The following is a 23,805-nucleotide window of genomic DNA, read 5'->3' as shown; positions in this document are numbered from 1 at the left end:
AGGGAATGTCTCTGCTCAGCATTCCTGGAGTGAGAATTTCAGCAACATTTTGAGAATTAGGAGGAAAAAGGCCTGAAGTTGGGGTGTGTCTCACAGGCTCTGACAATAGCTCCTGCCTCCCTGGAGATGATTATCAGCTTGTGAATCTGCCCAACTCAAACTGCTCAAGCCATCTGTTTGTAGATGAGAGGGAGTCTGCACGTTCTAGAGGCAACGTGATTGTCTCGGAGGCAGGAATCCTTTCATGTGGTAGCTTTACGTTAAGGGATGGCAAAACCCATCCATGTCGCCATGGATCCGTGTCTCCATGGACCCATATCTCCAGTCCAGCCTATGGAAAACAGGCTCCATGTATTATTCTACCCACAGGAAAATCTGTTAATATGACACCAGATAGATGGGAGTTTTACATCAGTCACATACGATGGAAGAATGTCCTGTGCTGCCATCTCCTTCCCTTCCATGGGAGGAGCCTGGTGGCACAGGGCAGGGGGGTGGTGTAAGAGCTCTGCAGAACAAACCTGTGAATAGTCTAATTTTTTGTCATAATTTTGTCATAATTTTTGTCATAAATATTGTCAGTGCCTCTTTCAGCCTTGGACAAGTGTGTCCTCAGGGGACAAGGTACAAGCAGCACGCGGGAAGGGATGTGTGGGCCAACAACTGTGATACTCTGCTGTCTGGCTGCTGCAGCTTTCTCTGAGCCAGCTGGTTTGCTTTTTTTCCTTTTGCATTGATTTGTGGAAGTTACATGACGGGAACTGCAGTGGAATTAGAGCTGCCTTCCACAGAACAGCTTTAGAAATATGTACCCTCATTACAGGCCCAGTGTGAGACGTGGGCTCTGTCACCAGTGCAGGGACCCTTGGTCTGTCAGCCAAACCCTTGCAGCCAGGCAAGGAGAGTATTCCTTCTCCTCTCCCAGACGTGGGCATTATTTGTATTAGTGTTAATAATTTGTGTTGTGTTTGCTAAATAACCGAGGTGAGGTGAGCGACCTTCCTGGCCTTGGGAGTTGCATACCAAACCCAGCACGTGAGTGGGGGCCTGAAGACATCATCACCCCACCAGAGAGCCTGGGAAGAGGGGGAGTTCTAGGAAAATGCTGCAAGCAGAAGGTGACAGTGCATTTCTCAATGGCTGAGGGGGTCTGGGTGAGCAGCCAGGCTGTGCTGAGGGCAATCAGTGCCTTGCTGGGTCCCATTTCCCACAGTGGGGTTGTGGGCCCCAACAAAGCAACCCCATGTTTGTACAGCTCTGAAAACACTTCATAGGGTGTTTTCTGCACAGAAAGGTTCACTTTGCTTGTAAAAGATCAGTGCCTGAAGAAGAGCAAGCTGTCTGCCTCAGCATATGACACAGTGAATCAGGAGCATTGGGAATGGAGGAAGAGGAAAACCTGGATCTTAGGCTGCCATGGAGAATGCTTCCCACTGCCCGAGCTGGGATGTTCTCCGGGCTAATCTGGGGATGGTTTGGATGCTGGATGTGCTCTTCTCCCAGGCTGCAGCTGGAAGAGGGACTGGATGCTTATTCAGCCTGCATGGCCAGAGCTTGTTGGGAACGTCAGGTTACTCAGACCTGCAAAGCCCTGGGAGGCACGGGGCCTCCCCCTGGGACCCAAGGCAGGACCTTCGGGCAAGACAGGTCTCAGCTCTCCTCTGTGGGGCAGGAGCATCAGCAAGAAGGCACAATCCCTCTCCCAAATGTCTCAGCACCCCCAAGATGCTTTCCATCATGGAAAATGTCAGTGATACTAAAAAGATTATATATATCCATAATACTTGAAGGGCTGTCAGTGATTAAAATGGAAGGCAGAGGCTGGGAGAGAGAGGGGGTGGCATTGAAATGATCGAGAGACATGACTTATTTTGTCATGTCATCTGATGCCTCCCTCTCTCCCCCCAGCCAGGCTCTGGGAGCTGTTCAGAGCAGGGGAAGAATCTGCTCCAAATTTAGATCCTAGCAAAAAAAATGAATAATAATTTAAAGAACCCAAATTGGTAGCATGGCCTGGGGTAGCAGAGAGGGAGCTGCTTGGTGGGGGGGGTCGGCATCCCTCGCAGCCGCTTCCGCGCCCGTGGACGTGGATTTCTGTCTAAAAATAATGGGGGGAGGAGGGAAAAAAAAATACAGGCGAGCAAGGCAGCAGCAGCGAGCAGCGCCTGGCTGGCTGCCAGCGAGGGGCAGTGACTGAGCATTTACAGCATCCCCGCCTCCCGCATGCGGCGGGGCAGGGGCTCGGCGCCGCATCCCCCGCGGCCGGTACCGCACCGCGCTGCGCCGCACCGCACCGGGGGGGCCGGGGGGGCTGCTGAGCGCCTCGGCCGGTGCCCGGGCGGCCCCGAAGGGGTTAAGCCGGGACCTGCCGTCGGGACCTGCCCAGCCAGCCCGGCAACTCGGCGGCGCGCAGCAGGAGCGGGCGGCTGCGGCCGCCTCCACCCGCGCTCCCCGGCGGCACCGGCGGCGGCACCGCGCAGGTAAGCGGGGCCGTGCGCCCCGGCAGCCGGGATGGGGGGGGGGGGGGGGAAGGAGGAGGAGGAGGAAGGTTCTGGACACCGGGGCATCGCAGGCTGCGGGGGATGCCGGGCCCCGGCGGGCAGCTCGGTGCCGTGACGCCTCCCGGGCCGGGCTCGGGGCCCCGCGGCGGCTGCGGGAGCGGGAGCGGGATCCGGGCGGGTGCGGGAGCCGGCGGCGCGGCCGAGGGCTCTGCGGGAGCCGTTCCCCGCCGCTCCCCCCTCCATGGCGGGCGCTGCTCCTCCCAGCCCTGCACCTGATCGGGGATGGAGCTGTAATCCCCTCTCCGGGCCCCCCCTTCTCTCGCCGGACCCTTCTGCCCCCGCTGCAGTCCCCCATCCCCTCCAGCTCTTCCTCCACGCCGTTCCTCCTCGCCCTCCCCGCCGCCCCCGCGTCGCCCCCGCAGTCCCCCGCTCTGGGCCGCGGGCGATGGGGACCTGGCCCCGCAGCCGTGTGTCCTTCTCCCACCTGGCCGCCTCTTGCTCAAGGTCACTGCAGTAATTCCATATGAGCTGCTGGGTGCTGCTGCCTTATCTCCCGCACAGCTTCTGTTTCACTCCCTTTATATTCCGGGGGGGTTGCGGGGTGATATTGTGTTTGATAAACCCACAGCTCTTAACCCTGCTGGCAGCTCCAGCCCTGATTACGTTCCTCTTATCCCTACCCCAGCCCATGCTTCCCATCTCTTCCCATTCAGACTTCCTAGGCCATCTCATGGTGGGCAAAGTCCAGCTGGGATCAGGTCTCTGGCCTGGATAAGCAATGTCAGGAGCCTGTCACGCTGGACCTGGGGCTTGTCCTGCCAGGAGACCTGTTGGCGGCAGGAGGAACCATCCTGCCTTCTTCTCCTTGGAGTGCTGGTGTTTGCTGGTGCTTTCTGGGCCAGTGGCACCTTTGGAAAATGTGACTTTATCTCCACCTGGGTGTTGGTGGAAAGCAGAGCACGCAGCCAAGTCCTGGAGGACTTTGCTGCTTTGCTGCCCTTGTCCTGCAGGTGTTTCCGTGCCAGGCAGGCAGTGGCACGGCCGTCTGTGCCTTGGGCTCTCCCGGCGGGATCCAAAGGCCGCGCCGACGGGCTGCATTGCGAAAGGGAATCGATGCAGGGAAGCGTCTCCAGAGAAACTTTGCCCGCCCGCGAGCGTGGCGGTGCCAGGCTCCTCTCTGACTCACGGGAGACGTTGCTGGTGGAGCCGTGGGGCGCCTGGCCGCTGGCCCACGGGAGCAGGAGGTGCCGGACTGGTCGCACGGGTTGTATGGTAGCGTGGTGGGTGCCGTGCGTGGCTCCTGGGAGCGTCAGCACGGCCCAGCTCCGGCAGGACGGAGCACTGTCCAGAGCCAGTGGAGGGCTGGACACGGTGTGACAGGTCCAGGGAGGTACCGGCATCCGAGGTGGGTGGTGGGTGGACACCAGTAATCGCTGCCTGCAGACACCGCTGTGTGGGGGAGATACTCCTCTGCCTGCAGGCGTTATCTTGGATGGGGGAAGAATTGCCAGTGAGTTCTGTCGCAGCCGCAGTGGGGGCTGTGGGAGCAGCCCGGCTCCCGGGCCCTGCGGTGCGGCCCTGCCGAGGGAAAGGCAGCTCCCGGCAGCCTCTGCCTCTGCCTTGACTTGGCCCTCAGACAAAATGAGGGTAAACAGTGTCTTCCCAGTGTGCAGGGAGGAGGTGAAGATTAAGGACCAGCATGGAGCAGGGGACAGGAGTGTGATGGGCTCACGTGAAGACAGGTCCAGACTGCCCCATGTCACTGCATCTATGTCAGTGCAGGGCATCCCAAGGATGGGCATTGCCCATGGGGAGGTATCAGGGCAGCTCCTGGCCACACCAGCACCTGCAGCCCCAGCCCTGTGTCTGGGCACAGAGGAGGTTCAAACAGCTTGAGATTTTGGGGAGAGGGGCATTGCATTATCCATCCTGATCACTGATCTGGCACTGGCTGTTAGCACCCTGACTTTGCCAGCCTCTTGCTGGAGCAAAATTATCGAATTTGCTGGGAAAACCCATCTGATCAGCTGCCAGCTGAGTGAGTCGCGACAGGCTCTGACTCACAGCGGGGTTTTGAGTTTGCACGACGCATCCTCGGCAGCACTGAGAGCCTTGGGGTGATGACTGGGACAAGCAGGGCTGTGTGCAGCAAGGTAGTGTGACAAGCAGGTAGTGCATCTGGGGGCATGGGGGAGCCCCTGGCTGGTGCAAGGTCTGGGAGGGGTCTGAAACCAGCTTTGCTGGGATGGTGGGGCTGAGGCAGCTGGGATCCGGAGGAGGGAGCTGCCATTTTCAAATGGTTACTTTTAGAAGCAGAAGTGCAGGGTAAATTCTTCTCCAAATGTTGCTGAATCCGGAGTCAAACCTTGTGCCAGCCCTGCAGTGCTGGGTATCACTTGCTATGAGGTGTTTTTTCTTGTGACCACTGTGTGTGTCTTTAGGTTAGCGAGCAGTGGCAGCCCCCCAGGGTGCACCTGATACCCCGATGATGGGCGCGTCCACACTGAGAAGTGTCCCTGGTGCCGACCAAGGGCTCTGGGGATGGGTCTCAGTGGCTGGGGCAACGCTGAGGTCTCTGTGTCACTGTTCCCCCGCTGCAGGCGCCGGTGAGGCTGTGGCCGTGATCACTCATTCCTTCTGCACCGTTGCTGCCTGCCGCTGGCAGGTTTCCGGCACCACACAACCATGACGACCTCGGCGCTGCGCCGGCAGGTGAAGAACATCGTGCACAACTACTCGGAGGCAGAGATCAAGGTGCGGGAGGCCACCTCCAATGACCCCTGGGGACCCCCCAGCTCCCTGATGTCAGAGATCGCCGACCTCACCTTCAACACGGTGGCCTTCGCCGAGGTCATGGGCATGATCTGGCGGCGGCTGAACGACAGTGGCAAGAACTGGCGTCACGTCTACAAAGCCCTCACCCTCCTGGACTACCTCATCAAAACCGGCTCCGAAAAGGTGACCCACCAGTGCCGGGAGAACCTCTACACCATCCAGACGCTGAAGGACTTCCAGTACGTGGACCGCGATGGCAAGGACCAGGGCATCAACATCCGGGAGAAGGTGAAGCAGGTGATGGCGCTGCTGAAGGACGAGGAGCGGCTGAAGCAGGAGCGGGCGCACGCGCTGCAGACCAAGGAGCGCATGGCCCTGGAGGGCATGGGCAGTGGCAGCCACCAGGTCACCTACGGCCGCCGTGCATCACCCTACGGCGAGGACTACGGCCGGGCACGGGGCTCGCCCTCCTCCTTCAACTGTGAGTGTTGCTGGTGGCTTGCTCAGGCTCACTTAGTGGGGGCAGGTGTTGCATTAGGTTTGCGCCTGCTTGGTGCCCATTGCTCTCCTCTCAGGGGGGTGGTGGTGGTGGTGGTGGTGGTGAAGCCCATCTCCATCCTGCACCATGGAGCAGAGATTTGGCTCCGTGGTGAACCCCAGCAGGAGTGGCAGCTGGCGGTGCCTCCAGCCTTAAACCCATGGCTTGTTCATGGTCAGGAGCTCTAATGTGGGGCTATGTGCCCTGGGGAGGCCGGGCATTGGGATGTGGGCCTGGAGGAGAGGCTGGTGTTGTGCTCCCCCGAATACCCCAGTACTGACACCACCCCCTTTTCATCTTTTATCTCCCAGCATCATCCTCATCCCCACGGTTCGCCTCTGACCTGGAGCAAGCACGACCCCAGACGACGGGCGAGGAGGAGCTGCAGCTGCAGCTGGCGCTGGCCATGAGTCGGGAGGAGGCAGAGAAGGTAGGGCGGCCCTGCCTGTCCTGGGGCACGAGGCATCTCCCTGCACCTTGCCTTATATGTGGGCACAATGGCTCAGTTCCCTGGGAGGAGGGAGGAATTTGGGGGCTGCCCGAGGCTGGTGCATGCACCCGCAACCACACCGGGCTGCTCGCATTGTGCCTGGCATCCAAAATCGCCAGCAGGCAGATGGAGGCATGGGCTGCTCCTGCTCCCTGTCCTCATACCAGAGAGGACAGCACCAGATGGGGATGTGTCCAGCCTCCCAGACCCCAGGGTGAACTTGGGGACTCTTCTGAATTTGCTACAACCGCCCTCCACCTGGCTGCCCTCTTTTGCAGAGGGTTTTTGCTCTAAGCTCCCCCAGTTCTCTTGCCTTCCCATGGAGGTTTTAGGGGGCAAAGCCTTGGCCTGCAGTCTGTGTGGTGGATGTGGGGCCAGCAGCACCCCCACTGGGCTGGGGGCTTGGTCCTACTGTCTGTCCTTTCAAACTGGGGTAGAAAGAGCACTGGGAAACAGCCCTAGGAGGAGCCCAGCAGCTATGCAGGCAACAAGTGAGCTGCTGCCCCAGACTGAAACCACCCCAGGCTGTCCCCTCTCCTGTTTGGTGGCCACAGCCCCTTTTCCACTAGGGACAGGATTATTTGCACACTGGCTGGCACGGCCCACACAGAGCCTGTGGGTACAACCAGCACACACAGTCAGAGGGACATGGGACCAAGGGACATCCCCTGGAGCTGGCACCCAGCACCACGAGCTCAGTCCTGCCGGGCAGGGGACATGCTCCAGAGACAGCGCTTGCTGCTGCCCGTCTTCCCTGCCCAATAGAGGCTCTTTTGGAGACAGAGCAGGGCGTGTATCCCTATTTTTGTCCTGGAATTGGAGTATTTATAGCTTCCTCACACTGCTGCGATGAGCGCTGTAGGAACATGCTCTGGAAAGTGCCGCCTGTTGGAGTCCATCTGGGCTGCACACGCATGTGCACACGTGTACAGATGTACACACACAGTCACCCCCACTGGGGGTGGCACATTCCCAGCCCCAGTGGGTCCCACACTGCTGGACAAGTGTCACAGGGTGGTGATCAGGGCCACCATGGTGGTACAGGGACAGCCTCTCCCCAAAGTCTGCCTCAGGTCTGGGTGCAGGGCTGCAGGATTCCCAAACCGAAGCCAGTCAGTGTCACAAACTCTTCTCCCCAGGAGACTGCCGGGGCAAAGGGGTGCCTAGTTCATCCCTCCACTGACTTCATCAGGGTCCCTGAAAACCTCCCAGGGAAGATGCTGGCTGTCTAATTTAGGGTCATCCCAGCCTCAATGCAGAGGCAGGTCAGGGAAAGAGCTGGTCAGGGGCCACAGGGAGCCTGAGCAGGAGCTGGTTAGAGAGCACAGGGACACTGGGCTGGGGGTCCGCAGGCAAGGCCAGCTGGATGGGCACAGATGTTGTGCAGGCAGGTGAGGGGATGCAGGAGAGGTGGTGGCAAGGTCAGGGACCTCCGAGCAGTCCTACGAGCTGAGGGCAAGCTGAAATGTCACCCAATTTCCTCTGTTGGCAGAAGCCACTTCCAATTTCCAGTACAGATGAAGAAAGGCAATTGCAGCTCGCGCTCGCGCTGAGCAAAGAGGAGCACGAGAAGGTACCTGTGTCCTGCAGCCCTGGCGCTCCGCTCTCCTTGCATTTGGGCTTCTCTCTGGGGTGCTGGAGCCCAAAACACGACCTTGCTCCAGTGCCCGCTTTGCTTTCCCTGCTCTGGGCTGTCTGCTGAGTGCTCTCCTAGTGGGCTCAGCCCTGAGGGAGCTGTCTGCTCGGATGCTGGGACTTTTCGGGGATGCGGTGGCAGCTCCTGTGCTGGTCTGTCTTCTGGAGAAGGTGCTGGCTGAAGGGCTGCTAAGCTCACAGACCCCATCCCTTCTCCCCGCAGGAGGTGAGGACTTGGCAAGGGGAGAACTCCCTGCAGCAGAGAGCCGTGGAGGAGACTGCCCAGGGCAGGGAGGAAGAGCAAGAAGAAGATAAGATGAAGAAAAGCCAGGTACAGCACTGGGGGCTGGATGGCCACAGAGCCAGCTATCAGCTCCCACAGGTCTGCCTCAGGCTTCCCTCACCTCTTTATTCCCTTTCTGTTTGCAGTCCTCTATCCTGGAGCTGGCAGATATATTCGGACCAGCGCCAGCACCCTCCAGCCACGCGTCTGCTGACCCGTGGGATGTGCCAGGTGAGGGCACCTCGCAGACTGCCAAAATTTGGGACAGTGTCAGAAACCCGTCCCTTGCCTCTGTTCCTCCCCAATCCCCAGTAGCTCAACAGTGAAGACCTCTGGGTTCTCCTCTGTTGTATGCATGGGTGTTGCTGCTAGAAGTCATGGCCCTCGGGGCACATCCCTGCCACTCAGCATCCCTCTGTGCCCTGCACTGTTCCCCTGTGCCACAGCTTCCCTTCTTCTTGCAGATATGAAAGCCAAAGCGGAGCCGGTGGCCTCTGCCTGGGCCGGTGCAGCAGATCCCTGGGTGCCAGTCCCGGACACCAGTGGGGAGCCCCTCTCCCAGGCGAGCGCCTCAGCCCAGCAAACATCTGCCAGGCCCTGGGATTTTTCCCCCAGCACCACTGCAGCCTCCGACCCTTGGGGGAAGGCACCTGTGTCTTCTGGCTTCCCTCCCGCTGACCCTTGGGGGACGGCATCACCCCCAGCCCCTCAGGGCTCCGGTTCCACTCCAGCTCCTGACCCTTGGGCTGCTGTGCCCGAGCAACCTCCGAACGCTGGTAAGAGGCTTGATGGACCTTTTGGCTTTGCTGGGGATTCTGGACAGCCCTGAGCATCGCTACCCTCCTGCGAGTGGGCATCTCGGCGCTCTGCCCCCATCCTCCTGCAGCCAGCTCCCCAAACACCCCCTGCCCGCTCTCCTGCCCCGCAGCAGGACCTCTGCTCACCCCTCAGCATCCTGAAGACTTCAAGGAACTTTTAGGCTCTATCTCTGCACAGAATAGGCTGTTTTAATTAACACGGCAGTTAACGGAGCCCTCCCGTGGGAGCGGATGGCAGCCACCACACCACTCCAGCAGCAGGTTGATGGTGTGTCCCGTCGGTGATACCTGTTTGCTCACCCCAAACCACCCCTGCACACCACGCCAGGACCAGACGGGACGGTTGCTGGTCGCAGGTGCCACGTTGCAGATGGGGAGGCAACTGTAGGAGCAGCCTGTGTTTCGGAGCTCAGTGCCACTCTCAGTTCCTCCTTGGTGCTTCCTCCAGCCCCCTGCAGGTCCTGCGTGTCCTGTCCCCAGTTTTGGTCCCTGATGAGGGGCACAGAACCCGCTCTGAGGGCCAGTGCTGGTTCCTAAAGCATTTCTGCAGACCTGTCCCCTGCCCCTGTCCCTTCTGGGGCTGGGAAAGGGACCAGCCTGCCGCAGGGGTATGGTTGTGAGCAGTGGGGGTGTCTTGTTCTGCAATGACCCCACGGTCTGTCTCATCTGAGCCTTCTCCAGTGCACATTCCTGACCCCCAACCCCACTCCAGCCCCCCACTGTACCCCCTCTTCTCTGTCTCCTTGCAGGCAGCCACCCCTGCCTCTCTCCTGCCCACACATCTCCTGCCTCCCACCTCCCCGCTTGCTCCCCTCCTTGAGTGTCCCCTCTTCCCCCCAGCTCCAGGGGGGAACGCTTTCGACCCGTTTGCAAAGCCACCCGAGCCGCCGGAGCAGGAGCCCTCGCAGCCGCCCTCCTCGGCCAAGTCCAGCAGCCCCGTGGGTAAGAGCCGGGAGCGGGCGGGTGGGGACGGTGACCTGTCCCTGCCCGTGGCAGGGAGGCAGCTCCAGGGCTGGCCAGGGCTGCGTGTGGCTGCTTGCTGGCGTGGCCAAAGCTTGTCCCCATCTGTAAACTTGTCATGGGCTTGGGCTCTCCTGTAGGCGAGAGAGCAGCTCTGGTCCCTGCGTGTACCCATGTCCCCAGCCCTGCCAGCTCCCATAGTGGCTCCAGGGGGCACTTGGGCAGGCCATGCTGCAGGCTCAGCCCACCACACTGAGCTGTGACCTGCGGTGACAGGGGACGCCATCACCCTTGGTGTCTCCCAGTGGCTCACGTGGCTCATCTCCCCTCCCTCCATCCCAGAGCCGGACCCCTTTGGCGACCTGTTCCCCAGCACCAGGCAGGATGGGGCGAAGAGCTTTGACCTCACCAACCTGGCTGACTCCCTGCCCGAATCCGGCAAGGAGCGGAAGGACTGTAAAACCCCCGAGGCTTTCCTCGGCCCCGCCGCCTCCTCCCTGGTCAACCTGGACTCCCTGGTCGCACCTACACCGGCTTCCAAGACCCGCAACCCCTTCCTCTCCGGTAGGTACTGAGGGCTGCTAGCCAGGGGCTCCCCTGGGCTGGACAGGGGGTGTTTTGGGGAGGAAGAGGAGAAGTGCTGGGGATGACCTGGCCGCCCTGATGTGTCCCATCCTATCCCTGCCAGGTCTGAGCACGCCGTCCCCAACCAACCCCTTCAGCCTGTCCGAGCAGCCCAAGCCGACGCTGAACCAGATGCGGACCAGCTCGCCGGTGCCCGGGCTGCCCGCCGGCCACCCCGCCAACTCCATGACCTACAGCGCGTCCCTGCCGATGCCCCTCAGCAGCGTCCCCTCCGCCACCGCCGCCCTCCCCGCCTCCGCCAGTGCCTTCCCGCAGGCTGGCACGTTCCCCGAACTCCCCGGCGCCTTGCCGCAGCCTCTACTGCCGCTGAGCGGCCCCCCGGCTCCGCCGTCCGCGCCCGGGGGGCTCAACCCCTTCCTCTGAACCCTCTGGACATGTGGACTCTCGCCCCTTCCCTGGCTGTTACAGCCCCCCCCCATCTTTCCTCCCACCAAGACTTGAGGGGGCAGCGGTTCGCTAAAGCTGCACCGGAGTGTGCCCCCCACCCAGCCCCGACCCCGTGCCCGCTGTGCGGGGCAGCCAGCATGAGACCCCCGTGCTTGACGGGCAGCAGGGGACCCCCTTCCCCTGCGAGGGCCAGTGCGGGGGGCCGCGGTGGGGCTGGCTGGGGGGCAGCCAGCATGAGCCCCGGTGCTTGACGGGCAGGAAGGGACCCCCTTGCCCTGCGAGGGGGCCAGGGCAGAGCCCCCGTGAAGGGCTGTGGTGTAGGGGCTCCGCTGCAGCGGGACCGGGCGGGTGCGCTGGGGTCCGGCTGCTGGATGTGGACCCCCGGCGTGGGGGGGCTTTGTGGGGAGCTGAGGCAGCGCGGGGCCGGGGGGAGGGAGCTGGGGGGGTTCTCCCACCCCGCGTGGTTCGCGCTCCCTTGGCTGCTGCCCCTCGCCTCCGTCTCGCCGCCCCCCGCCCACTGCTGGGCGCCGCTCCGTGTCCGGGGAGCCCTTGGGCTTGGGCGCGGCGGCGGCGGCTGCGGGTGCCCGTGCGACAATAAACTGCGCTGAGCGACACGATGTGCGGCTGCGGGACGGGGCTGGCGCTGGGATCGGGGCCGGGATACGGATCGGGATCGGGGCCGGGATACGGATCGGGATCGGGGCCGGGGGGGGCGGGCACGGCGGCAGATCAGGGGGCGGGGCCTCGGCTAAGGGGGCGGAGCCGGGGGCACGACGGGGTCAGTGATTGGAGCTACAGCGTCTCAGCGGGCGGAGCCAGAAGGGGCGGTGGCTCGGGGGCGGGGCCGTGGGCGCGGCGGAGCCGATGATTGGAGCAATAGTGTCTCGGGGGCGGGGCCGTTGGAGTCGGGGGCCGGGCCGATCCGCCGCCATGTTGGCGGGGCCGCTGCGCAGCGCCCGCAGGTACCGGAGGGGCCCGGGGGTGGCGGGGCCGGCCCCGGGGGCGGTGGATGTGTGACCCGGCAGCCCCGCTGCGCCATCGCTGCCTCCCCGCACCCCTTCTGTGCCCCCCTGCATCCCCTAAGTTGTCCTGCAGCGCCCTGTACCCCGCCCTGCATCTCCTCCTCAATCCCTCCTAAAGCCTCTCCTTCATTCCCCAGCATCCTCCCTGCATCCCTCTGCACACCCCCGTATCCTCCCTAAATCCTCCCCGCATTCCTCCACCCCCTGCAGGGCTTTACGTACTCTCCGCGCCCCCGATCTGCACCCCATCTCACACTTCTTTCTGCATCCCTGTATCCCGGCCCTTCATCGCTGCACCCCTTCTGCATCCCTGTGTCCCAACCTTACATCCCTGCATCGCAGCCCTTCATCCCCGCACCCCTTCTGCACCCCTGCATCCCTGCACCTGAGACCTGCATCCCAGCCTTGCATCCCAGCCCTGCATCCCTGCACTCTTCCTGCATCCTCACGCCCCAGCCCTGCATCCTGCCCAGCAGCAGGGGAGTCTCTCTGGTCCCCTCCTGCCCTTCACTCCCTTCACCATGAAGAACCTGTAACTGCCCTGCCCACACCCTCCACCCACCCCTGCACCCCCGGAAGGGCGTTTTCCTCTCTGAGGGGATGTTCCTCTCTGAGGACATGCAGGTCAAGTCCCGCAGGCGCTGTTCCTGCACCCACAGCTGTCAGGTGTGTCCCCAAAGGGTGCTGGGGGAGGCGGGGGCAGCCCTGGGGATGGCAGTCCCCTGCCATGGCTGTGCCAAACTGGAGGAGAACAACCTCCCCTGAGCCTCCAGTTGAGTGGAGAGGACTTGTGGGGTCCGGGGTGGTGGGGAAGGAGGTGGACTAAGTGCCACCCAGAACTGGGGCTGGGAGTGGGGGCACCAGCAGAGACTGGGGTGATGGTGGTTGTGCCCTGGGCCATCGTGGCTCTCTGTGAAGGCTGAGCTCCCCTGTGCTGAGCAGGGAGCCCAGGACCCTGTTTGGTGTCACAGGTACACATTCCTGACGGGGCTGGCAACCATGGCCACGGGGGGGTCACCCAGCCCCCCTGGCGTCTCTTGCCACACCAACCGCCTCATTAACGAGAAATCCCCATACCTGCTGCAGCACGCCCACAACCCCGTGGATTGGTAAGAGCAATGGGAACCTTTCCCCCTCGTCCTCCTCCTCTCCTGGTGTCTGTGGGGCTGAAGGACTTGCTGGAAGCCCCCCCAGGAAGCCATATGGAAGCCCCCCAGGCTCGGAGTCCACCCTCCTGAGCCAGCTCTGGCTGTCCTGACTGCTCTGACCAGGCAGCAGTTCTGGAGGAGCCTGGGTCCTGGCAGCTGGAAACCCTGAAGTTCCTTTCTCGTCTTCCCCCCCACAGGTACCCTTGGGGTCAGGAAGCCTTTGATAAAGCAAAGAAAGAAAACAAGGTGATATTCCTGTCAGGTAACCAGAAACAAGACATATTTCGTGTCCCCGTGGGTGGTTCAATAGATGATCAGATAAGCTGGGCTGCATCCCAAGTAGCCATGTAGGTACTCATGGACACCAAACAAGAGAGGGTCACGTGCTGGAAAAGCTCTCTCCAAAGGTGGGCTCACTTGGGAGCAAGATTTGGCCAGATTTTAAGAGGAAGAGCTGGAGAGCCCAGGGGGCCTTTCCCCTCCTTCTGTGGAGGCCCAAAGGAGCCCTCCTTTCCTTTCCTCTCCTTTCCCCTCCCTTTCTTCTCTAGGGGAGCAGTAGCTGTTGCCCATAACAGGGCTCCCCATCTCTGAGTGATCTCCCCATCAGTCAAATGTGTCCTGCTCCCTGCAAAGGGCCATTCTTCACTCACCTGAGCTTGTTTTCAGTGGGCTACTCCACCTGCCACTGGTGCCATGTGATGGAAGAGGAGTCCTTCAAGAGCAAGGAGATCGGGGAGATCATGAACAAGCACTTTGTGTGCATCAAAGTGGATCGTGAGGAGCGGCCAGACGTGGACAGAGTGTACATGACCTTCGTGCAGGTGAGGGAGGCACGGGCAGTGCCCAGGAGGCTTTGACTGGCTCCCTCAAGTTGAGGTTCATGGTCACCTTCCTCAGGCAAGAGGAACCAGTTTGTGGGGTAGTATGGATGGGGCCATCTTGGGGGTGGAGAGAAACACACCTCTGTCCTCGAGCGAGGCTCCTGGATGTGCTGGAGGGGCACAGAGCAGAAGGTGCCTCTTGCGTGACCTTGGTGCGCCCGTGATGTGTCTTTCAGGCCACCAGCGGTGGAGGTGGTTGGCCCATGAGCGTCTGGCTGACCCCAGATCTCAAGCCCTTTGCTGGGGGGACGTACTTCCCTCCTGAGGATCGATTTCATCGCGTTGGTTTTCGGACTGTGCTGCTCCGGATCGCAGAGCAGGTGCGGGGCAGGAATGGTGTAGCAGCCAGTGCTCAGCCAAAAGGGACACAGGGAAGTTGGTCTGGGCTTGAAGGGTGACTGAGTTAGGTGATACAGTTGTGAGGAAGAGTATCCTAGAGAACATGCCAGAGCTTTGGCTGGGTTGGAGGTGGATTTGAGCTGGTCTGGGGAGGGTGATCAAGAGCCATAGATGGGTGTGGACTGATGTAAGGCAGGAAACAGAGAATAAAAACATGGAAAAATTGTCTTTCTCCTTTGCATCTTAGTGGGAGAAGAACAAAGATGCCCTGTTGGAGAGCAGCCACAGGATTCTGGAAGCATTGAGACAGACATCTGAAATCCGTGTGCAGGGCCAGGAGTCACCCCCACCATCCAAAGAGGTGATGGACACCTGTTTCCAGCAGCTCTCCAGATCCTATGATGAGGACTATGGTGGCTTTTCCCAAGCCCCCAAGTTCCCCACTCCAGGTCAGTGTGGCCTCTGCTGCTGAGCCCTGTTTTGGGGCAGGCAGTGCTGTGGGGGCACAGCTCACCCCACAGCCTCCCACTTTCTCCCTGTATTTCAGTGAATTTGAATTTCATGTTCACATACTGGGCCCTGCACCAAACAACTCCAGAGGGTGCCCAGGCACTGCAGATGGCTCTGCATACCCTCAAGATGATGGCTCATGGGGGCATCCATGACCACATTGGTCAGGTAGGAGGAAATCCTTGGGGGTAAACCCCTGGTATGCCCTGGAAATGTGGGGTAGAGACGTGTCCATGTGGTCTTTGCAGGGGTTTCACCGCTACTCCACCGACCAGCACTGGCACGTCCCTCACTTTGAGAAGATGCTGTATGACCAGGGGCAGCTGGCAGCTGTGTACAGCAGAGCATTTCAGGTACAGTTGTGGCATCCCTCTGTGAGGGGTGAGCCCACTCGTGCTGGCTGGGGAGGGCTGGTTTGATTTGGGGAACAGCTTCAAAGCCTGTTCCCCAAAATACTGCCAATCCCATGGGCATGGAGCAATCCCATGCTCCCCTTCATCTGCTGTTGTTCAAACAGAAACACTGCACAAACCCGTGACAGTGTAGCCCCAGGGTTTTGAGCATAACAGGGGAGGGAACAGCCTTTGGGCTGGTCTTTGCAAGTCAGCAAACAAATGCTGCTGCCTCTGACCTTGGTGTAACCTCAGGGTTAGTAGATGATAAGTATACACTGATAGTAGATTTCTATTGGAGATCTCACTCTGAATTCATCCCACATTTCAAATCCCTGGACTTTAAAGTGTGACTCACCTCCTTTGCCAACTCTTTAGATCGGAGTCTCTTACTTTATCTTGCTGTGTCTCCTGCCTCCCCCTTGCCCCTTATAACACTGATGTCCACCCTGTGCCTCCCTCAGATCTCTGGTGATGAATTCTTTGCTGATGTTGCCCGTGACATTCTGCTCTATGTCTCACGGGACCTGAGTGACCAGGTAGGTTGTTCCCTGAGCTGAGCCAAAGGGATCCACTTACCCTGCCCTGGAATGTGGCTTGGGCCTTCTTTTCCCTCTCTCCCTCCCCAGCTGAGCTCAGTCTGTGGCGCTGCTGAGGCTCAGTGGCTGGACTGCCAGCCAAGCAGTGATGGGGAGCTCTTTGAAGGTGCTGTCCCGGTAGCTGGAGGGTCTCTCTGCTGCTCTTTTCCCAGGCAGGAGGTTTCTATAGTGCAGAGGATGCAGATTCCTACCCAACCACCACATCCAAAGAGAAGCGAGAAGGAGCTTTCTGTGTGTGGGAGGCCAAGGAGCTCCAGGCTCTCCTCCCTGACCCTGTCGAGGGGGCCACAGAGGGCACAACTTTGGGGGATGTCTTCATGCACCACTATGGAGTGAAGGATAACGGCAACGTGGACCCCATGCAGGTGAGGGAGAGCAAAGACTTGCCTGGTACCGGGAGCATTGGTGGGGGACCCACATCCCTGGCCATGGAGGGATGGCAGAGCAGCCCCAAAGCACACGGGGTCTGACACCTCTGCAGTTGGATGGTCTTCATAGAACTCATTTCTCTCCCTTCAGGACCCCCATGAGGAGCTGAAGGGCAAGAACGTCCTCATTGCCCGGAGCTCCCCGGAGCTGACAGCAGCCCGGTTCGGGCTGGAGCTGGGCCAGCTGGATGCCCTGCTGCGGGAATGCCGGCACAGGCTGTGCACAGCCCGGGCACAGCGGCCACGGCCACACCTGGACTCCAAGATGCTGGCAGCATGGAATGGTGAGAGGCAGCTCAGCTCCAGGGGCATGTTCCTTGGCTGGACCCCTCTGCAGCTCCCTGGGGCCAGCACGTTTTGGGGGGCTGGTAGCAACAAGTCCTGTTGGGCCTGGAGAATGCCCAGAGAGGCACGGGTGGGCTGGGATCAGGGACTGTGGGGAAGCAGCCCCACACCTGCAAGCTGTGAGGCTGTGGAGCATTGCAATATTGTTCTGGCTTTATTTCCCTCCCCAGCTGCCAGCAGAGAGCAGCAAAACTCTTTTCCTGGCTCAGCCCAGCTGCCCTGACTGGGCTGTGGGGAAGGGGACTGAGTTGGGGACCCAGAATCCAGGCTGGCACAGAGCCCATCCCCACTGCTGCATGCACAGGGGGAACCACAGCTCTGTGTCTGTCTGTCTGGGTGTCCTGCTGCAGGTTATACTTCAGGACCCCAGGCACTGTTCCCAGCAGTAAATCCCTGGGTGTCTGGATCTGGAGCTAGTGTGGGCTGCAGTTATACCACCTCCTGCAAACAGGAATACTCTTAAGCCCTGTTTCTGCCCACAAGCGAAAGCTCAGCTCCTGCTGGCCTTGCAGCGCTCTGCCTTTCTTTTTGGTGACAGTAAATGACTTCCTTAGTGATTTGAACTGAGCAGAAGAGCTGGTGACTGAGCCCTGACCTGCTGGCATCAGGGAGGATGAGCTTCACACTGAGCATCCTTCCAGTGACAGACAGAGACTCCCTGCTAGTCCCGTGTGCCCCTCTGAGCCCATCCCTGTGTCTGTGCCTATGCAGGGCTGATGATCTCGGGCTTTGCCCAGGCTGGGGCAGCTCTGGCTGAGCAGGGGTATGTGGAAAGGGCTGCACAGGCAGCTGGATTCCTGAGGACACACCTTTTCGACCCCGACAGCGGGAGGCTGCTGCGGAGCTGCTACCGGGGCAAGGACAACTCAGTGGAGAAGAGGTGAGTGTCTGTAGGTCAACTGGCCACTCTGCAGGTGCTTCCCAGGCTCCCAGCACAGCCCATCCTCCTGTCTTCCAGGCAGGACTGAAGTGGGAGAGAGAGAGGCTTTTTACTTTGTAAAGTAAAAAGTAAACTGTGCTTCCAGTGCAGTTAAGGATGTTAGTGCCCCCCACCCAGTGAGGAGGGATTAAGGTCAAATCCTTTCCCATTCCTCATCCATGATGGCAAGAGTCTTCCCCTGCCCTCATCTCCTGTACAGAACCCTGGGGCTGAGCTCTGTGATGATTTAGCACAGCCACTGCTTATCTTGGTGGCATCTCCTTGGGTAGCAGAGACCACTAGGCAGGGCTTTGTTGGCTTGGAGAACATTTACAACCTGGTCATTGTAGAGATCCTGATGCTCCTTCCCCATATGCCCCCGCAGTGCTGTGCCCATCCAAGGCTTCCTGGAGGATTATGTCTTCGTCATCCAAGCACTCTTTGACCTGTATGAAGCCTCACTGGAACAGGACTGGCTGGAGTGGGCCCTGCATCTCCAGCACATGCAAGACAAGCTCTTCTGGGACCCCAATGGCTTTGCGTATTTTTCCAGCGAGGCTGGTGATCCCTCCGTGCTCCTGCGCCTCAAGGGTGGTGAGCTTGGGGACATGGCCATGATCTCCATGGGTGATGGTGTGGGGCAGCTTCAGGAGGACAGGGGCGATGCCAGGCAAGAGAATCAGGCTATGGGGTGGTGAGGCACTGGACTGATGGGAGCTGTTGTCCCCTGCAGACCAAGATGGAGCAGAGCCCACTGCCAACTCTGTCACTGTTACAAACCTGCTCCGAGCAGCTTGTTACTCTGGCCATATGGACTGGGTGGAGAAAGCTGGGCAGATCTTGGCTGCTTTCTCAGAGAGGCTGAAGAAGATCCCGATAGCCCTGCCAGAGATGGCCCGGGCCACTGCCATCTTCCATCAGACCCTCAAACAGGTATGGGCTGGGACTCAGTGTCCCCTCTGGGACCTGCTGCAGGGAGCGGGCCTCTGGCGGTGGTGTGGTTGCAGTCACAGCTCTGTTTTCTCCCTCCTGCCACTCACATTCCCCCTGGACAGGTCGTTATCTGTGGGGACCCCCAAGGAGAGGACACCAAAGAGATGCTGCACTGCGTCCGCTCTGTCTTCAGCCCAAACAAGGTAGAGGTGCCTTCCACTTGCAATGGGCTCTGCTGCCTGCATTGGTGGTGCTTCCATCCTTTTCCTGGTGCTGCTTTAACATCCACTCTCCTCCTCTGTCCTTCCTCCCTTCCAGGAAGCATCTTGTCCTTTCCAGAGCACAGGCAGCCCAGCCCATCAGTAGCTGCAGCAGCAGCTGCTTTTGCTGCTGGCTGTTTACATTGCTTTCAGCCTGAGCCCAGTGCTTTCTCAAGGGAAAACCTTTCATTCTGGTGCCAGTGTGTCGTGCCTGGTGGGGATGTGTCATGCCCCATGCAGATCCAGCCAGTGTGTGGGTCACCTGCTGCCTGTAGCCACCCTGGCATCCTTGGAAGTAGCAAGGTTTGCTCCAGCTCTGGGTACCCCCAGCTGGGAGGGGCTGGCATTTCCCAAAGCTGGTGCTCATCAGGTGTGGTAGGCAGTGTGCCTAGGCATGATGGTTCTGACCTCAGCAAAGCTGTGGAGCTAAGGGAAGTAGGACTGGGCTGTGGGTGAGGGGATTCGATGTTTGGACCAGATTCATCCCTGCCTGTTGGGTGCTGGTGCCAGGGACTGGCATGTTCAACCTCAGCATGTGACAAGCTGGTGCTGAGACCAAAGCACCAGTTTCCTTCTGTAGCCCCAACTGCCATGAACTGTGGAGGGCTGAGCTGTCAGCACAGGATCCCCTGCTCTGTCCTCACATTAGCTCAGCCCACGGGGCTGTCACCCCTGACCTTCTGTCTGTGTGCCCAGCCGTGTTTAATGCCGATGTTGGAGAAGGGACACAACTCCCAGGAGTGTGAGTGGGGCACACAGCTCTCCTTCCTCCCACCATTACCTGGCCAGCAGCACCCTCAGCCATGCTGGTCCCTGTGCCATCTGCAGGGCCTCTGCTCCTGCACTCTTCCTGTCTCCCTTTGAAGGATTACAGTGGGTGACCCAGTTTGCAGGGACAGGAAGTGCTGTGGTGGCAGTGGGCAGCCCGGCACTGCTGCTGATAACCCACTCTCTCTGCCCACAGCTGGTTCAGCTGTTGGTCCCCCGAGCCCACGTCAGGGGCAGCTTCGGGGTCTTGAGCAGAACAAGCACCATGGTCATGTCCTCTCCTTCCCTGCAATTCAGCTCCCTCCTGCTAAGCTGGTAACAAGCCTGGCTGGTGGGGGTGCTCCTTCCCCAGGGGCAGGTCTTTCTCCTTCAAGCTGTTGCCTTCCTCGGGGTAGGGAAGAAGGTGAGGGCTGGGTGCTCTGGATGGATATTTCCGTGGGGGAGTGATGTCACAGGGTGCTCAGGGGCTGCCTCAGCACAGTGGTGCCTGTCTGGGCTGCGTGCAGGGGGGCTGTGCTTGGTGGGGCTTGTGGGGGGCTGAAGCTGGACCCTGGTAGCAGGCAGGGTAGGGGTCTGGCCCTGTTTGCCCCTTGCCTGCCCTCGCATCTTCCTTGTGTTGCAATGGTGGGATGGAACTGAAGCTGTTTCATTCAGTATCTTGGGTTTGTTTCCTGGAAGAAGGATTGTGGCTCCCAGAGGAGCAGAGCCCAATGGGCACATGTCTCTGCTTCCCCAAGCATGAGTGTGCAGGAGCGGTAGGAGCTGAGCAGCATGTCTGGCAGTAGCAATGACTCCTCACCTTGCAGAGGTGATGGAGGGAAGGTGAGGGAGAATCCTACTGCTCAGAGGGTCTAACTGCCTTTGGGAGCAGCCTGCTGCCTCCCGACTGCTGTCCATCTTTTCGTGCTGCATCACATGGACATGCGGGTACTCCTTTTCCCACCCGCCTCCTGCCCCCTCCAGCTGCTCCTGAGCTCTCCTTCCCCATCCTGGGAAGCTGACTGAAGCAGAGCAGTCCCAGGTCACCTGCTCCAGGGACGTGGCAGCTTTGGGCATTCACTTTGCCAAGGAGTTGGGGAAACATCATTGCTGTGTCCCCTGCGCCCCCACTCCCTCAGTGCTGGCAGGGCGCTGGGGGCCAGGCTCATCTACAGGAACACAATTAATTAGGTCGTTCCAGTAATTAATTCCTTACAAACCTCACATTGGAATCCTTGGTGTAACGAGATGCCAGTGATAAAATGGCATTGAGGTCATGGTTTTAAGTGGACCCTGGGCCAGGAGGAGGCCTTTGCCACAGGCGGCTGCTGTGGGGCAAGTGCTCTGGGGTGATGCTGATGGCTATTGCTCAGAGTGTCCTGGTGCTGGGAGCACAGAGAGTTGGATCCCTGCTCCAGGGCTGAATCCCAGCTCCTGGTATAGATCCCTGCCCTGTTAATGGTCTTTAGGGTAATTATGAAGGATCCCATTATCTCCTCAGCTGCAGAGCGCTCGCCTGCCGCTCGCCTTCATCCTGGCCCCGTGAGAGGACCTTGGGGAGCTTGTGAGAAAAATGAATAATGAATTTCAGATTGGACATGAATTGGTAATTAATCACTCCTGGAATTAATTCCAGACAAAGGCGAGGGGGGAGGAAGTTGGGGGGGAGCAGGAGGCAGGCAGGGAGACGGGCTGAGCCAGAGCTGGGTCAGGGCAGTGGCCAAGCAGATGTGGGGGTGATGGGGGACAGGACAGGACTGCAGCAACCGTTATCCAGGACAGGGACTTGGGGACACAGTGGCCCCCTGGGGACACAGGAGTGTGGGCAGCCCCTACTAGGTACAGGTGAGGCTGTGTGCACATCCTTGGGTGTCAGTGCTGGGTTTGCTGATGGCCCCAGGGGTGGTGCAAGTGGTGCCGGGGTGAGAGATGTGTGTGCTGTGGGAGCAGCGTTTGGTGTTGGCATCCCTTGTTGGCATTGGTATGAGTGTAGTGGCATGTGGCGAGCGTGTCCATGCCTGGCAGGCACTGCAGCGGGTGCATGTTGCTGGGCTGGGGCTGGGGTGGGCAAGGGTGTATGTTCTGGCAGCAGGATACTCCTGCCATGCCTTGGGCCTTGGGAAGGGCCAGCATTTTGCTCACCCTGTGCATCGGTGTCACACAAGGCTCTCAGCCAGCTCCTGGCCTTCCTCCTGATTAGCCTGCAAGCCCTGAGGCTTTAACAAACATTTTCCCTTTCAGAAAAGCTAATTATCCTGGAAGCCCGGCCATCACCCCTGGCTGGTGCTGCTGTGTCAGCTGGGAGAGCCCCTGACCCACAGCCAGTGGCTGAGTTTTTTGGAAAGCGTGGGGGGAGGCAGGAGGAGCTGGGCTGTGGATGGGATGGGGTGATACTGCAGCTGGTTCTGGGGCTACCCCTAGGCTGGGCAGGTGTTCCCAGGGAGCCAGCTGGCTCGGGCAGCCCCCTCCAGGCTGGGATGTGCTGGTCCCTGTGCTCCATCCTGGCTGTCGAGTGTCTGGAGCAGACAAGGGAGGCAAAGCTGCCACATCTCCATTGTGCTCCCTCCACTACAGTTGTTACAGGGATGTGACCACCATGGGACATGGGCATGGGTGCCCTCAGCTCTCTGTCCCTCCCCGTTTTGGGCAAGCACATGGGGGGGACACTGCCAACCCTTGGCAAGTCAGTGGGGAGGGAATGACTCTCTGTCACTGTCTGGCTGTGCTCTCCACCTCTCACAGCTCCTTTTCCACAGGTGTTGATGCTCGCAGATGGAGACAGCGCTGGGTTCCTCTACCGCCAGTTGCCTTTCCTTGCGTCCCTGGAGAGGAAGGATGGGAAAGCGACTGCCTACCTCTGCAGCAACTTCACCTGCTCCCTGCCTGTCACCTCTGCCCAGGAGCTGCGTGGGATGCTCAGCCCATGAGCCCCTCAGCCCTGCAGGAAAGCAAGAGGAGGGACAGACTGGCACGGGACCATGGGAGAGCCCTGTAATAAAGCCACCCTGAGCACCATCCCAGATGGTTCCTGGCAGTGCATTGGGGCTGTGCCCTTCCCCACCTGCAGCAGGTTGGGCTGTGTTGCTGCAGCACCGTCTCAGCACAACCCACTCTGGTCCCTGGTGCTGATTTTGGCACGTCCAGGAGACACCCACGGAGGAGCGTGTGCACCCACACTTGCTGCTTGCTGCCTCTTGCCGAGGAAAAGGAAAACAAATTAAATATAAATCCCAGCGTTAATGGAGAAGTCAGATGGGAAAACTATTAGGGTTCCTATAGCAACCGAAGGTAACACTGTCAAAAGCACCTGGATGACTTGGGAGTCAAGTGCTCTTGAACGTGTTACTGGTTACAACAGCTGTGGTATTTTTCCATTACAGAGGAGATTGTAACATACATTAAGTTAATATATAGTGCATGAAAAAACCTGCTGATTACAACTGATGAAAACTTTATTCTCACTTTGTCCTCCCCTCCATCCCTCCTCACCCTCCCTGCTTCCAAACAGGTGAGTACCAGGTTTTCAGCATCCCTCTGACACTCTGGGCTCCCCTGGCACGGCACCCCATGCCCAGGCTGGCCGGGTGCTGTCATCTGGCAGCAAAACAGCACTGCCCACCAGCTTTCCAGTGGGTTGTGCCAGAATTTGGGGGTAACCAGCCAGGAGAAATGCCTTTGAAGTAAAATTGGAATTTTGCACTTCATCTGAATGCTTTCTATGCTTGTGGAAGAGGAGGGGTTTTATTTTCTCTCCTCTCTTGGTTTTAAAAGCTGAAGTGTTTCTGGAAATCCAGCTGAAAGTTGCTGGTTTGGCAGATGGCTGGCTGCTTTCCTCTGGGTTTTTTTGCTCTTTTTTTTTTTTTTTTTTTTTTAACTTGGCATCTCTGCTGTGGGGATTGATTTGACACCCGTCCTCAGGAGTGCTCAGAGCGAGTTGGTCTGTGTCTGCCGGGAGAGCATCCTCGGAGAGCAGGGCTGGTGCTGAGTGCCTGCAGGGAAGCCCAGACATCTCAGATGCCACAATGGCAGCTGTCCCCGAGGTGGCACAGGGCTGGGGGCGATATGCTGAGCCCATTTTGGTGCCCACCAGCCCCCTGAGGCACAGACACAGGATGCCTTTCCCCCACACCGACTTGCTTGTCGGCGCGTCTCTGTAAGCAGCCGCTGGGCAGAGCTGTGCTGTGAACCTCTGTCAGGATGAATTGGGCTCACCTCTCAATAGAATAAACCAAAACAAAAAAGAATGAAAA

The 23,805-nt window shown here is 59.5% G+C and overlaps 2 protein-coding genes across 7 annotated transcripts; both read left to right on the top strand.

The window, feature by feature from the left end:
• Positions 1–839: 839 nt before the first annotated feature.
• SPATA20 (spermatogenesis associated 20) lies at positions 840–23,805 on the top strand. 3 transcript variants are annotated; one of them, XR_003529523.1, is made up of 18 exons: positions 840–846; positions 11,938–11,994; positions 13,026–13,163; positions 13,400–13,464; positions 13,869–14,023; positions 14,260–14,403; positions 14,670–14,871; positions 14,970–15,100; positions 15,181–15,285; positions 15,789–15,863; positions 16,076–16,288; positions 16,443–16,635; positions 17,408–17,576; positions 18,001–18,209; positions 18,349–18,548; positions 18,671–18,751; positions 21,057–21,161; positions 22,312–22,423. XR_003529523.1 is itself a non-coding variant. In XM_027654376.1 (17 exons), the coding sequence occupies exons 2-17, from the start codon at positions 11,963–11,965 to the stop codon at positions 22,480–22,482; spliced, it is 2,283 nt and encodes a 760-aa protein (XP_027510177.1). In that variant the 5' UTR covers positions 840–846; positions 11,938–11,962; the 3' UTR covers positions 22,483–23,805. The 3 variants fall into 3 exon arrangements, 2 of the variants coding, with proteins under 2 accessions (XP_027510177.1, XP_027510178.1); XM_027654376.1 differs by lacking the exon at positions 21,057–21,161 and having other exon boundaries at positions 22,312–23,805; XM_027654377.1 differs by lacking the exons at positions 840–846; positions 11,938–11,994; positions 21,057–21,161 and adding an exon at positions 12,020–12,720 and having other exon boundaries at positions 22,312–23,805.
• EPN3 (epsin 3) lies at positions 1,019–11,646 on the top strand. 4 transcript variants are annotated; one of them, XM_027654380.1, is made up of 10 exons: positions 1,019–1,118; positions 5,102–5,757; positions 6,126–6,244; positions 7,797–7,877; positions 8,163–8,270; positions 8,369–8,453; positions 8,687–8,998; positions 9,881–9,982; positions 10,343–10,564; positions 10,689–11,646. In XM_027654380.1, the coding sequence occupies exons 2-10, from the start codon at positions 5,187–5,189 to the stop codon at positions 11,006–11,008; spliced, it is 1,920 nt and encodes a 639-aa protein (XP_027510181.1). In that variant the 5' UTR covers positions 1,019–1,118; positions 5,102–5,186; the 3' UTR covers positions 11,009–11,646. The 4 variants fall into 4 exon arrangements, with proteins under 4 accessions (XP_027510181.1, XP_027510183.1, XP_027510182.1 ...); XM_027654379.1 differs by lacking the exon at positions 1,019–1,118 and adding an exon at positions 2,247–2,480; XM_027654382.1 differs by lacking the exons at positions 1,019–1,118; positions 9,881–9,982 and adding an exon at positions 2,245–2,480.

The sequence above is a fragment of the Corapipo altera genome, unplaced genomic scaffold, assembly GCF_003945725.1.
Source record: "Corapipo altera isolate COAL_440 unplaced genomic scaffold, ASM394572v1 343, whole genome shotgun sequence".
Lineage (NCBI taxonomy): Eukaryota > Metazoa > Chordata > Aves > Passeriformes > Pipridae > Corapipo > Corapipo altera.
The sequence above is the reverse complement of the archived record's forward strand: the minus strand, read 5'-3'. Positions and strand labels throughout refer to the sequence as shown.